The following is a 13,073-nucleotide window of genomic DNA, read 5'->3' on the forward strand; positions in this document are numbered from 1 at the left end:
TATGATTAAAATAGTTCGTTTTAATTTAACAGTTGCAAATAAATACGTTTCGCACAGTAAAAGTGGAACAGAAAGCATAAATTAAATTTTCGTGACAGTATTATTTAGTTTAAGTGAAATTGAAAAAATACATTGATGAGATAATTTTGTTACTAGAAAACATTTTTGCATAGATATTATTCGTATTCATTTCAATGAGTAATCGATTTCACAGTTTATTGATAGATTTATTTAGGTTGCGTGGAGCACATGTTTCACGGTTGGTGTCGTGCACTGCATTATGAAATACATGACAAGACATGACCTTAGTTTATTTTTATTTTGTATCTCTTTAACAAAAAAATCAACTAAAAATAATTAAACCTTTCTTATTTTCATAAATTATACCAAGGATATATTGAAATAAGGTAAAACAAGTCCATTAAAATCATAAGGTATATTTTCATTAACTCTTTTAAATTGTCGTTGTCTGTTAATTAGTAAATAAATATATTATAGTGAGATAATAATGTTTTCATAAATATCTATACTTGAAAAGAATAAAAATCTGAAATGTCTTTTTCTTCATGAAAATATTAAAATATCTACATGAAATATCTTCTGAGTTTCATTTCACTTGACTTGGGTGCAAACATATTTACAATCCTTACTAATAATATGTTATCATGTCATTGAATGAATAATTAACAAAATGGTATTAAATCTTATTTAAAATTAATAATACACAATTAACCGAGTATAAAAGAGATTGAAAGAATAATCCAACTAAATTCCATTTCATATATATATATATATATATATATATATATATATATTTATTTGCACTGAAATTATAATTGAATGGAATAATTCTTTTTGTTCTCCATGTAAAGTACAAGAAAGTAGCAGTAGATGACATTAGTGTTGTTTTCATAACAACACCATTATCTGATATACATGTTATGTGTTGGATAACATTTCTACGTACCTTGTCCAATACTTCATCTATTAAGTCATTTTTACTTGTATTTTCAGCATTTTTCTCTTTGAAAAGTGTCTTGAAAAAGTTGACATTATTTCATTGGTTCCTTTTATCACTTTGGTGTGGCCCCTTCATGTCCACTTGTTAGTAAACTTTAGCTAATAGCTGTTTTCGTTTTTCTTTTTGGAAATCTAACCAATGGTTGTTTGTTTGGTTTCTCAAACCACATTTTTTTGTTTGTCTGGTTTCTCAAACTATGTACATGTCAAGTTGCAATGGCATAACGGCTAGTGTACATTTATAGGTTTTCAAAGAAAAGGAAAATATAATATAATATCATACAAACCTTTTGGGAAGACCGTTTCATAAAGCTTGTGAGTTATATCACAATTTTTATTCTTGTAGATAAGATTTTTTTCTTTACTTTGAATTTTATAGCATGCTTTGACCTGTCAAAACAAATAATTCGGCCTAATCCAACTCAACCCACCACGAGTTGATGATTTAGTAAGTTAATCCAACCCGACTCACTTATTTAGCAAGCCAAAAAAATTCGAACTTGGTCCACCCCACCACGGGTTGGCGGGTTAAACGGCTTGACTCACAGATTCACTTAATTAAAAAAAAAATATTATTATTTTTTCAGTCAAAACTAAATTATAATTCTAATTAAAATCTAAATAAACTTTAATACAATCCAAATATAAACCAAAATAAAAAAATACAAATTATTTATGTGTTGGCTAAAAAAACAACCTAACATGACCCAAATGTAAAGCTTAACTTAATAAAAAACACTTGTGTAACCCTTTTATCTGCGCCAACCCGGCTCACCACGAGTTCAACCTGGATGATCCGGGTCAAAAATCAACTCGTATTGAAATTTATAAAAAAATTTCAACCCAAGCCCCGTCCCAATTCATGGTGAATCAAGTCGGTTCGCGGATTCCAACTCATTTTGACAGTTCTACTTTGACCAGAATAAATCATACTTTTATATTAAATTAAATAAATTCTAATAATCTTATTTATCGTATTAGCTAATTTAATTTTGACTAGCTCAATTTAACTAGAATAATAATTCTAATTGGGTGCTTTAGGTTTCCTGATGTTGCCTCAATAAATGAAATCATAAGTTCAAAAAAAATTAAGTATTTGATGTTATGTAAATAGTTTGATCATTTAAAAATAAACAAAAAAATTAGTTTAAAAACAAATTTTCAACCAAACAAGGACTTAAAATAAAAAGGTTTGAGGAATGAACATAATTAGAAACATTGTAAAACGAAGTAGTTTATAGTTTAAAGAGAGAGAGAGACGGATTTCTATAATTTTGGGAAGTGATAACCCCGAAAATAGGATTGTTGGATTGACTTGGTCTGAACACCATAAATCCTTGTTCCTTTTTTCAAACATTCTAAAATTTGACAAATCTGAATTTATTCCTATCCTTCATTGTAGCTGTAATTAACATGTTTAGCATCTAATAGTTGTGGTAGTGAGATTTCTCTTGGTGAATGATTATGGAGTTATTTGTCCATGAAAAATGGATAATAGGGTAGATTTTGTTAATTTGATGAAATTTGTTACATTATAGATAGGTGTTAAGGTATAGGGATTTAGAACAATGTCTTCACTAAATAGACAACCTTCGAAGAAATCACTACGAAACAGTGGAGGAGTATCCGGTGGTCCTCAAGTAGGAAGCACTTCTGGTGGACCATCTGTTAAATTTGCGAGAAGAACTTCAAGTGGGAGATACGTGAGTCTTTCAAAAGATGACATTGACATGTCCTCAGATTTATCTGGGGATTATATGAACTACACCGTTCATATACCCCCCACCCCTGATAATCAACCCATGGACTCATCTATTGCAATGAAAGCCGAAGAACAATATGTTTCAAATTCTTTATTCACCGGAGGATTCAACAGTGTAACCAGAGCACATCTTATGGATAAGGTCATCGATTCTGAAGTAACCCACCCTCAAATGGCAGGCTCCAAAGGCTCTGCGTGTTCTATTTGTGATGGCAGGGTCATGAGGGATGAGAGAGGAAATGATATCACTCCATGTGAGTGTAGGTATGTATATATATGTATGTATACATATTTAAATGCACGTGTTACTTTTTCACGTGTTACATTATTGATTGAGACAAACTAATAATGATGATGATTACTCGTATTTAGGTTCAAGATTTGTAGAGACTGCTTTATAGATGCACAAAAAGAATCTGGTATGTGTCCCGGTTGCAAGGAGCCGTATAAAGTGGGGGAGTACGAGGAAGACCTCCACGATTATCCAACCAATGGGGCATTGCAATTACCAGCACCGAATGGTTCCAAAAATTCAAACATGTCGGTTATGAAGAGAAACCAGAACGGAGAATTCGACCATAATAAATGGTTGTTCGAGACTCACGGTACCTATGGAGTTGGTAATGCTTATTGGCCTCAAGATGAGTTCGATGAAGATGGTGATGAAGCGGTAAAGGCAGGAATGCTTGATCACGAGAAGCCATGGAAACCTTTGAGCCGGATAACACCAATCCCGTCAAGCATTATTAGTCCTTACAGGTTAATTAATTAATTAATTAATTAATTATATTGATTCATAGTAATGACCAAAATCCATGTTCCTCTGTTCTCTATGATTATCATTGAACGTGCATCTATCTACAGGTGTCTCATTGCTGTTCGATTAGTAGTACTGGTGTTCTTTTTACACTGGAGAGTGACGCATCCAAATAATGATGCAATATGGTTGTGGCTCATGTCGATTACTTGTGAGATATGGTTTGGTTTCTCATGGATTCTGGATCAAGTTCCCAAGCTTTGTCCTGTGAATCGTTCCACTGATCTTGCTGTTCTTTTTGAAAAGTTTGATAGTCCATCCCCATCAAACCCTACAGGGAGATCTGATCTACCTGGTCTGGACCTCTTTGTGTCCACTGCAGATCCTGAGAAGGAGCCACCTCTTACCACTGCTAATACCATTCTTTCCATATTAGCGGTTGATTATCCTGTTGAGAAGCTTGCATGTTACATTTCCGATGATGGAGGTGCTCTATTGACTTTTGAAGCCATGGCTGAGGCTGCTAGTTTTGCCGATCTATGGGTTCCCTTTTGTCGAAAACACAAAATTGAGCCGAGAAATCCAGATAGTTACTTCAGCTTGAAAGTTGACCCCACCAAGAACAAAAGCAGATCAGATTTTGTGAAAGACAGAAGGAGGGTGAAGAGGGAGTACGACGAGTTCAAGGTTCGCATAAATGGCCTCCCAGATTCCATCAGGAGAAGATCCGATGCATTCAATGCGAGAGAGGAGATGAAGATGATGAAACATATGAAGGAGAGTGGGGCTGATCCTACAGACACTGTCAAAGTGTTGAAGGCCACGTGGATGGCTGATGGCACCCACTGGCCTGGTACTTGGGCAAATCCTTCAAGCGAACATTCTAAAGGTGATCATGCAGGAATACTTCAGGTACCACACGTTTCATTTTCATACACTGAAATTTGCACATAGTTTAGCTTAATTTGCACACATGCAATGATGAATATAGGTGATGTTGAAGCCGCCAAGTCCCGATCCACTGTTGGGAAGTGCAGATGACAAGATTGTGGACTTCACACAAGTAGACACAAGGCTGCCAATGTTTGTGTACGTTTCTCGAGAGAAACGACCAGGTTATGATCATAACAAGAAAGCTGGTGCCATGAATGCATTAGTTCGAGCTTCTGCAATTTTGTCGAACGGACCGTTCATTCTGAACCTTGACTGCGACCATTACATCTACAACTGCAAGGCGGTGCGAGAAGGTATGTGCTTCATGATGGATAGAGGCGGCGAGGACATATGCTACATCCAGTTTCCTCAGAGATTCGAAGGCATCGACCCCTCAGATCGTTATGCCAATCACAACACCGTGTTTTTCGACGGTAACATGCGAGCGCTTGACGGTCTTCAAGGTCCGATGTACGTGGGAACCGGATGCATGTTCAGGAGGTTTGCTCTATACGCATTCGACCCTCCGATGGTGGACAAGGCGGAGGAAAAGAAAGACCCTAAGCATAGTGAAGACTCTGAAACACCGGCCTTGGATGCTAGCGAGTTTGATTCAAACCTCGACGTGAACTTATTACCTAAGCGGTTTGGTAACTCAACCATGTTGTCTGAGAGCATACCTGTTGCAGAGTTCCAAGGTCGTCCTTTGGCGGATCACCCCGCCATCAAGTTTGGACGCCCACCTGGTGTTCTTAGGACCCCTCGCCAGCCACTCGATGCAACTACTGTAGCTGAAGCTGTATCTGTCATTTCTTGCTGGTTCGTAGAAAAAAAACAAACTTTGTTTACATTTCCGATGAGACAAACCATTACTGAAAATGTTTGTGCAGGTACGAGGATAAGACAGAATGGGGAGACAGAGTGGGTTGGATTTACGGGTCTGTGACAGAAGATGTGGTGACAGGGTACCGCATGCACAACCGTGGATGGCGTTCGGTGTACTGCATAACAAAGCGAGATGCATTCCGCGGATCAGCTCCGATTAACCTCACCGATAGACTGCACCAGGTGCTGCGATGGGCCACAGGCTCTGTTGAAATATTTTTCTCACAGAACAACGCTTTTCTTGCGAGTAAACGCCTCAAGATTCTCCAACGTTTGGCATACCTCAACGTCGGCATCTACCCCTTCACCTCTCTATTTCTCGTTGTGTATTGCTTCCTCCCCGCGCTCTCTCTATTCTCCGGATTCTTCATCGTCCAAACTCTCAGCATCGCCTTCTTGGTCTACCTGCTCCTCATCACCGTGTGCTTGGTGGCGCTGGCTGTTCTTGAGGTTCGATGGTCCGGCGTGGAGTTAGAGCAGTGGTGGAGAAACGAACAGTTCTGGCTTATTTCTGGAACCAGTGCTCACTTGGCTGCTGTGGTGCAAGGACTGCTCAAGGTGATTGCAGGGATTGAGATTTCCTTCACTTTGACAACTAAATCATCAGGAGATGACGACGAAGACATATACGCAGATTTGTACATAGTGAAGTGGAGCTCCTTGATGGTTCCACCCATTGTGATTGCTATGATGAACATCATCGGCATTGTCGTGTCGTTTTCCAGAACCATTTACAGTGCAAACCCACAATGGAGCAAGTTCATCGGAGGAGCATTCTTCAGTTTTTGGGTGCTTGCTCATCTCTACCCTTTCGCAAAAGGGTTGATGGGGAGGAGAGGCAAGACACCCACCATCGTTTATGTGTGGTCTGGTCTCATTGCAATCACACTCTCTCTGCTCTGGGTTGCCATTAATCCTCCACAAGGTGGCGATGGACAAGGTGTTGGAGGAGACTTTCAGTTTCCATGAAAAAGACACGTATGTCTCATGCATCGTAAAACTGCATGCAAACAATGTAGGTGTTTTTTTTTTTTTTTAGTTTTTTTTAACGTATGTAACAGTCATCATGCATCTCTGTAATTTAATCTCTTCTTAATACGTACATAAAATAGGAAAACAAAATTAGCTCTAGAATTATTTTAAAAAGGTTAATTAGAGTCCATGTATATGGGAAAAACACAACACCATACCAATTAGTTTCTTACTTATTTGGCCTTTTATTTCACATAAAACATTAAAAGTTATTATTTTCGATTAAAACATGTATATATGTAAAAAATATTGTAATGTATTATTCGAATATATGACTCATTTGGAAAGGTGTTGTTATCCAACTCTACCTCACATATTTGCTCAAACTATTTTAATTTTAGTTTATTTATAATTTATCTCTGTTTATTTTTTGTTATTGTTATCTAGCAAGCATATAAAATATATTCAAACTATATTCCTAATTAGCAACTCAACAAATTAGCAATTAGACATTGATAAAGTAATCAATCACTTTTTTGTGTTTTTTTTTTGGAAGCAGTAAATGCTAACTTTACTTACAGAAATGGGCTTTCATAATAAGTGATCACTTTCCCAAACCCAAATATGTAGGGTGATTGGGCCCATTACATATTCGGCCCGCTATCAAACCAACTTCTTAGAGTAATAGGAGCAATTGAATAACTCGTTTTCAATTCTCATTATCAATTTTAAAACACCTTCATTCCCGTCATCACAGGAGAAAATAATTACTCTCATCCTTGTGAAATTATAATATTTAATAAATTTGTAATTTATACATTTCAATATTTTATATTTATTAACTGCAAATACAAGTATAGAAAATCTGTTCACTGTGGATACAAAATAATACTTTAACAACAGTTTGAACCGATAGTATTTTAAAACTCGAGTAATAATAGTAATTATTATTTTGAAAAGGTGTGGAAAAGTGCAAAGGTTTTGTCTGGAGTATTATCTTTAATAAAAAAATGTGTTTGGAATCAAAGTATCTATTTCTTCCTCCATTGGTGGCTTTTTTCGGCCCCCAAAACCCATAATCATACTCAGAAAGAAAATGCTTAATATTTTACTCGAGCTTTTGATTTTCTCTCGGGAGAGTTCAGAAGATTAAAGTCAAAACGTATTGACAACAAAATCACTTCTCTCATATTCACACAAATTTTATATGGGTGGTAAAGAATTCACATTTTCATAATAATGCTTTGTATGCTATTGGTTTGCATAAAAAAGAAAAATATTTTATCAAAGCTTATATGCTCTAAATTATAAATATATAAAAAAAGATTTTTTTCATTCCATCTGTTGAGAACAGAGAATTATAAATTTTAGGGATATGTCCAAAAACCAAAACCCAAAGCAAATTGAATTAGCATGAGAAGGGGAAGCATGGTAGAATGGTGCCAAGCCAAGTTTCAAAATTTGCGTAAGATTTTTCCTTTTCACACAAATAGGACACAGTTTGGTGAGCAGACATGACATCAGAGGAAGCCTAGATTTGGTGCTTAGCTTAGCTCCCTCTGTTATGTTGGATTGAGGTTGTTGACTCTTCTCTCTCCTCTCTCTCTCTCTCTCTCTCTCTCTCTCTCCCCCTCTTCTTCACTTTACTTTCCCTTTCTTGCTTACTCATTACAATTTTTGTTTTCTTATTTTCTTTCTACCAGCCATCCATAAACAGTGTTATACATACCTATTCATTTCACATTTGCTTTCCCTTTACTGTTCTCTCTCTCTCTCTCCCTCTGCTTTCCTTCATTGCAAACCAAGCTTCCTTTCCAGCTTGTTCTGGTCCTGCCCTCAGACACCACACCCACCAACCATTTTACTGCATTTACTCTTTCTCCTCTCCAAAATTAGTAGTAACAGTTCCCCACTCTCTCTTACTCTCTGTTTTTCCCATCAAAATAAGATTTTTTCCAGTTTCTCTTCTTAATAGCTTACCACTGAGTCTTTTTTTTTGGTTGAAGTATGGCCCCACTTGTTACCTACTAGTGTGCCACTTCATCTTTTGCTGCATCTGGATTCTGCTGTAGGGTATGTGTGTTGCTCAGCCTCGGGCATTTTTTGCACATTGAGTCTCTTGTCGGTTCAAAATGAGGTGTGAAACCTGTTGCTTCTTTGGGTAGAAGATTCAGGAGTTTGGCTACCTTGGATCACTGCAAAGGTAAATGCTTTGTCTTTCTTAACCACTTTTTGGATAATATACATTTCACTTTCTCTTTTGTTTGCTTGGATCATAAGTGATGCTTTCCTGGTTTCCTTTTCTTTTCGTTGGAAATTGTGTTCATAATCAACGTTCAACCGGTTATTTTGCTTTCCAAATGAACTGTGAAATTACTCATCATGTCCTTCTTAGATTGGTTCTGAAACTGCTGAATTATGTATGGTTCTTGTAATATTTGGATTCTGTTTATGTTGTATGCCATTGCTAATAATGCCTGAGGTAGTTTACAGGAAACATTGTAGTTCCAGTTTATCTTAAATCGTGATAAACATTGCATTAGTGATTTGTTGAAACTCTGGCTTTTTGTTTATGACATTGTTTAAGACCTGAAATGTTGGTTGTAAATTGGAATTTCAGATGTGTGTTTCAAAGCCTAGAGTAAGGGGAATGGAGTACTTAACTTGAATCCTGTTCTTGGGTGGGAATGTCTTGGTTCTACCAGCTGAAGAACTTGGTGGGACGCTATTGATTGACTTGGTGCAACCAATTATGTCATCCAACAGTTCTTTGAAAGGGGAATTGACAAAGAAGACACCATTTTTGGGGTTGAGACGATGGGTTTTGATTGGAGTAGGTGTTGGTGCATTTATAGTGCTTATTCTTTGTATATTATCGATATGGGTGATGTTTCGGAGAAAGTCTAGGAGATCATTGGACAAGTATTCTGTATCTCAAATACCAAATGTCTCCAAAGATATCGACGTTGACAAGGTTGGGGTGCAGAGTTCTCATGTCCAACCAGAAAATGTGCTTATGCCTGTTCATAGCATGACAAGTGATAAGAATTCAGATAATATATCAGTTCATTTGGGTAACAGAAAATCTGGAGATCCTGATAATATCAGTCAGTGTAGCTCAATTTATCATCATGAGAGAGGATTTAGTTCAATGTCAGCTGAAGAAGGAAGCTCTGGGAATGTTAAGAAACAATCTACATTGTCACATGGAGGGTTGGCCACTGCCTCTCCATTAGTTGGCTTGCCAGAATTTTCTCATCTTGGGTGGGGCCACTGGTTTACACTCAGGGATCTGGAAATGGCCACCAAACGATTCTCAGCTGAGAACATTATTGGTGAGGGTGGATATGGTGTTGTTTACAAGGGAATACTGATTAATGGAATTGAGGTGGCAGTGAAGAAGCTTCTTAACAACTTGTAAGGATATTTATTGATCATTGATGTACTCTTTAATTTTTCCTGACACTACATGTACTTGTGTAGTTATTTCTACATTGAATTCATAGGGGACAAGCTGAGAAAGAATTCAGGGTTGAAGTGGAGGCTATAGGACATGTTAGACATAAGCATCTTGTACGCCTACTCGGATATTGTGTAGAGGGAGTTCATAGGTAATTTTTTTTCTTGGGTTTGTGATAGTTATGTTCTCCTTGGTTCAAAAATTTGAACTGAAGCTTTTCTTCATATTATGTATCTTTGTGTTATAATGAATGTACTCCCCAATTGAAATTCAGGCTGCTTGTGTATGAATATGTGAACAATGGTAACTTAGAACAGTGGTTACATGGAAACATGCACCAACATGGGACACTTACTTGGGAGGCCCGCTTGAAAGTTATACTCGGCACTGCCAAAGCGTAAGTTCAGTGTGCAATTTGAATAGTCTTTGCCAACTCATCTGATTGATCATCATAAGTCTCTCATCTCTGAAATTTGGTTGTAAAATGCTGTGTTCCTTTAATTAGTACTATTACTAATTGTATTTTGAGAATGAAAAAATATATTTAATGGTCTGTTTATCTGTTTCTTGATAACATCATGCTATTGATTTTATATTTTCACATAGTTTGCAGCATATTGAAATATCTAAGCCCATTAGATTTTTAGATTAAACAACAGTAAGAGCTCGCTGCTCATGGGACCACTGAGTAAACTCTCTAATCTTTGGCTATATTTGGATATCTATTGATGTTTGGAACAGAGTGAGATGAAATACCATTCAATTGTTAGAATATATTTTGAGGAAATGAAATTGAATTAGAAAAACTGGTTTCACACTCCCACATTGGGGGAAGATAAGGAGCAGTTTTTGATGAAATGGATTCCATTCCTTCAATTAGTTCAAACATAGTCTTAGTAATATCTGACCTACTTTAGTTTTAACATTTTACGTAGTTACAGATTTATGTTTGTGGAAGTTTCAATAGTGGACCTCGTTATGGTTATAAACCCCTCTATTACTGTATTTGGTTTCAGGCTTGCTTATCTACATGAAGCAATAGAACCAAAGGTTATTCATCGGGATATAAAGTCTAGCAACATATTGATTGATGATGAATTCAATGCAAAGGTTTCTGATTTCGGCTTGGCCAAACTTTTGGATTCAGGAGAAAGTTACATAACCACAAGAGTAATGGGAACGTTTGGGTATACAGAAAATTTCATTATCCTTTCTCTAGTACTTAAAGGATTTATACTACTGGAAACTCACTTCTGTTGTGGATTACAGTTATGTGGCACCAGAATACGCCAACAGCGGTTTGTTAAATGAGAAGAGTGACATTTACAGCTTTGGTGTCCTCTTGCTGGAAGCAGTTACTGGAAGGGACCCTGTAGACTATGCTCGTCCTGCCAATGAGGTGCCTAATCCTGATGAACTCTGCTAGCTTGCTAGTTCTAACCATGCTTTCAACTGGAAGTGATGATCCTTAATAGTGATTAGATATTGTTCATCCTCATTATGACAGGTTAATCTAGTTGAATGGCTCAAAATGATGGTTGGAACAAGAAGGGCTGAGGAAGTAGTGGACTCAAACCTTGAAGTTAAACCACCGCTGCGCGCTTTGAAGCGCACTCTTCTGGTTGCACTTAGATGTATTGATCCTGATGCTGACAAGAGGCCCAAAATGAGTCAAGTTGTGAGAATGCTTGAAGCTGACGAATATCCGTACCGAGAGGTTCCCTTCAATACTCTGTCATTTCATTACAAGTTCTGTTGTTTACTTGAACGTTGAGTTGAGTCTCAGTGATTTTTATCACATTTTTGCAACATTTTAACCTTGTGTGCATCCTTAGCGTTATTTCCTTCATAATGTGTTGGCTATTGTTCCACCAACTAAAAGGAATACAATATTGAATGAAAACTCTTGGGGGAAATTAGGGGTAAAATATGTTTTTAGTCACTGTTTGACAAATTTTGGTTTTAGCCCTTGTAAAAAATTATATATGATTCTTGTAAATTTAAGGTCTTTATCATCTTGTATTTATGATGGGCATAAGCATAAGCATAAGCATCATGTTAATGATCACTCTAGGAAGACATGTAATGTGACATGTTTAGATGCACGTTTCATCATCAATAACTGCTGATAAGGACAACTTTCTAAGTTTTAAAAATTTACAAGTACTAAATCTAGTATTTTTTCTCTGGAGGACTTCATCAAAGTTTGTCATTTCCGCAAGGACCTAAACTCATAAAACCCAAAATTTGTTTGGTATTCTTCAGCCTGCATACTTTCTCAAGTTTTACTCTCATTAGCTAAAAGACAAGAAAAGAAAGCGTGATTGATAAGTTGGGAATATACCATTCTACATACTTGGCATTCTGATGCATTTGTAGTGTGAAGAGCCAGGTCCTCTTTTTAAAGCAAGTTTTTTTGGTGCTTATATCTGGAATATTGAAGTATATGTGTTGAAAAAACATCAAAACGTGAGATTGATATAATCACTTTCAGGATAGAAGAAACAGAAAGAGTGGCACTGTCAACATGGAAATTGAAACTGTGAAGGATATTTCGGGTCCATCTGATGCTGAAAGGATGAAGGATAGGAATTGACAACTCCATGACTTAGCTTGCATGTACAATTCCCATTGTACACGTTATAGTAACTTGTCTATACCACGTATCTCCAACTATGTGCCCCCAAGAAAATTTTGATGCATCTGAGGATAGAATCAGATCAGAGAGAACCTGTTTTAGATAATGAAGGTTTTGTTTTTTGTTTTAAATTGAATGTTGCCATTGAAGATATGACACACTGGTCTTGCAAAGAGGATTGAATGAACATAGGTGGTGAGTGTGTTGGTGTTGTACAGATGTATGTGGGGTCTGTCTTCTTGCATGATTGTTCATTTATTTTATTTTAACTCCCTTGACATCGTCGCATGCTGCTGGAGAGTGGCTATAGTGAAAGAGAAACGAATATTTGGCTTCATTTTCCTTGTCATTTTGCTTTTAGCTTCAATAAACATTAATCAGGTGATGATATATTTTTCAAGCATCTTCAATGAGTTCATTGATATTTTTAGATAAAAAACAGTTTTTATTCAATTTCACCACCAGACTCGATTATTGTCATTTAACGTATGGATAATTCCTTTACATCTTCATTCTAATATATAAAACACTCTTGCAGTGGTAAAAAAAACATGATGTTTTGGTGAAAGATATAATTCAGTATTGTACTGGTGATTTTCTGCTTAGTGGTGACAAAGTAGAACTTACGTGTAAGAATAGTTTTTCT

General features: G+C 36.5%; 2 protein-coding genes across 3 annotated transcripts; both read left to right on the forward strand.

Moving 5' to 3' along the window:
* Positions 1-2,588: 2,588 nt before the first annotated feature.
* LOC114195527 (cellulose synthase-like protein D4) lies at positions 2,589-6,371 on the forward strand. Its single transcript, XM_028086030.1, has 5 exons — positions 2,589-3,046; positions 3,155-3,541; positions 3,647-4,451; positions 4,531-5,291; positions 5,363-6,371. The coding sequence occupies exons 1-5, from the start codon at positions 2,589-2,591 to the stop codon at positions 6,324-6,326; spliced, it is 3,375 nt and encodes a 1,124-aa protein (XP_027941831.1). The 3' UTR covers positions 6,327-6,371.
* A 1,556-nt stretch (positions 6,372-7,927) lies between these two features.
* LOC114195243 (probable receptor-like protein kinase At2g42960) lies at positions 7,928-12,764 on the forward strand. Of its 2 annotated transcripts, XM_028085642.1 has the most exons (9): positions 7,928-8,227; positions 8,336-8,532; positions 8,950-9,746; positions 9,836-9,940; positions 10,064-10,186; positions 10,806-10,976; positions 11,059-11,188; positions 11,297-11,506; positions 12,284-12,540. In XM_028085642.1, exons 3-9 carry the CDS (start codon positions 9,082-9,084, stop codon positions 12,383-12,385), a joined length of 1,506 nt encoding a protein of 501 aa, XP_027941443.1. In that variant the 5' UTR covers positions 7,928-8,227; positions 8,336-8,532; positions 8,950-9,081; the 3' UTR covers positions 12,386-12,540. The 2 variants fall into 2 exon arrangements, with proteins under 2 accessions (XP_027941443.1, XP_027941444.1); XM_028085643.1 differs by having other exon boundaries at positions 7,928-8,532; positions 12,284-12,764.
* Positions 12,765-13,073: the final 309 nt, after the last annotated feature.

This window comes from Vigna unguiculata, chromosome 8 (genome assembly GCF_004118075.2).
Source record: "Vigna unguiculata cultivar IT97K-499-35 chromosome 8, ASM411807v1, whole genome shotgun sequence".
Classification (NCBI taxonomy): Eukaryota; Viridiplantae; Streptophyta; class Magnoliopsida; order Fabales; family Fabaceae; genus Vigna; species Vigna unguiculata.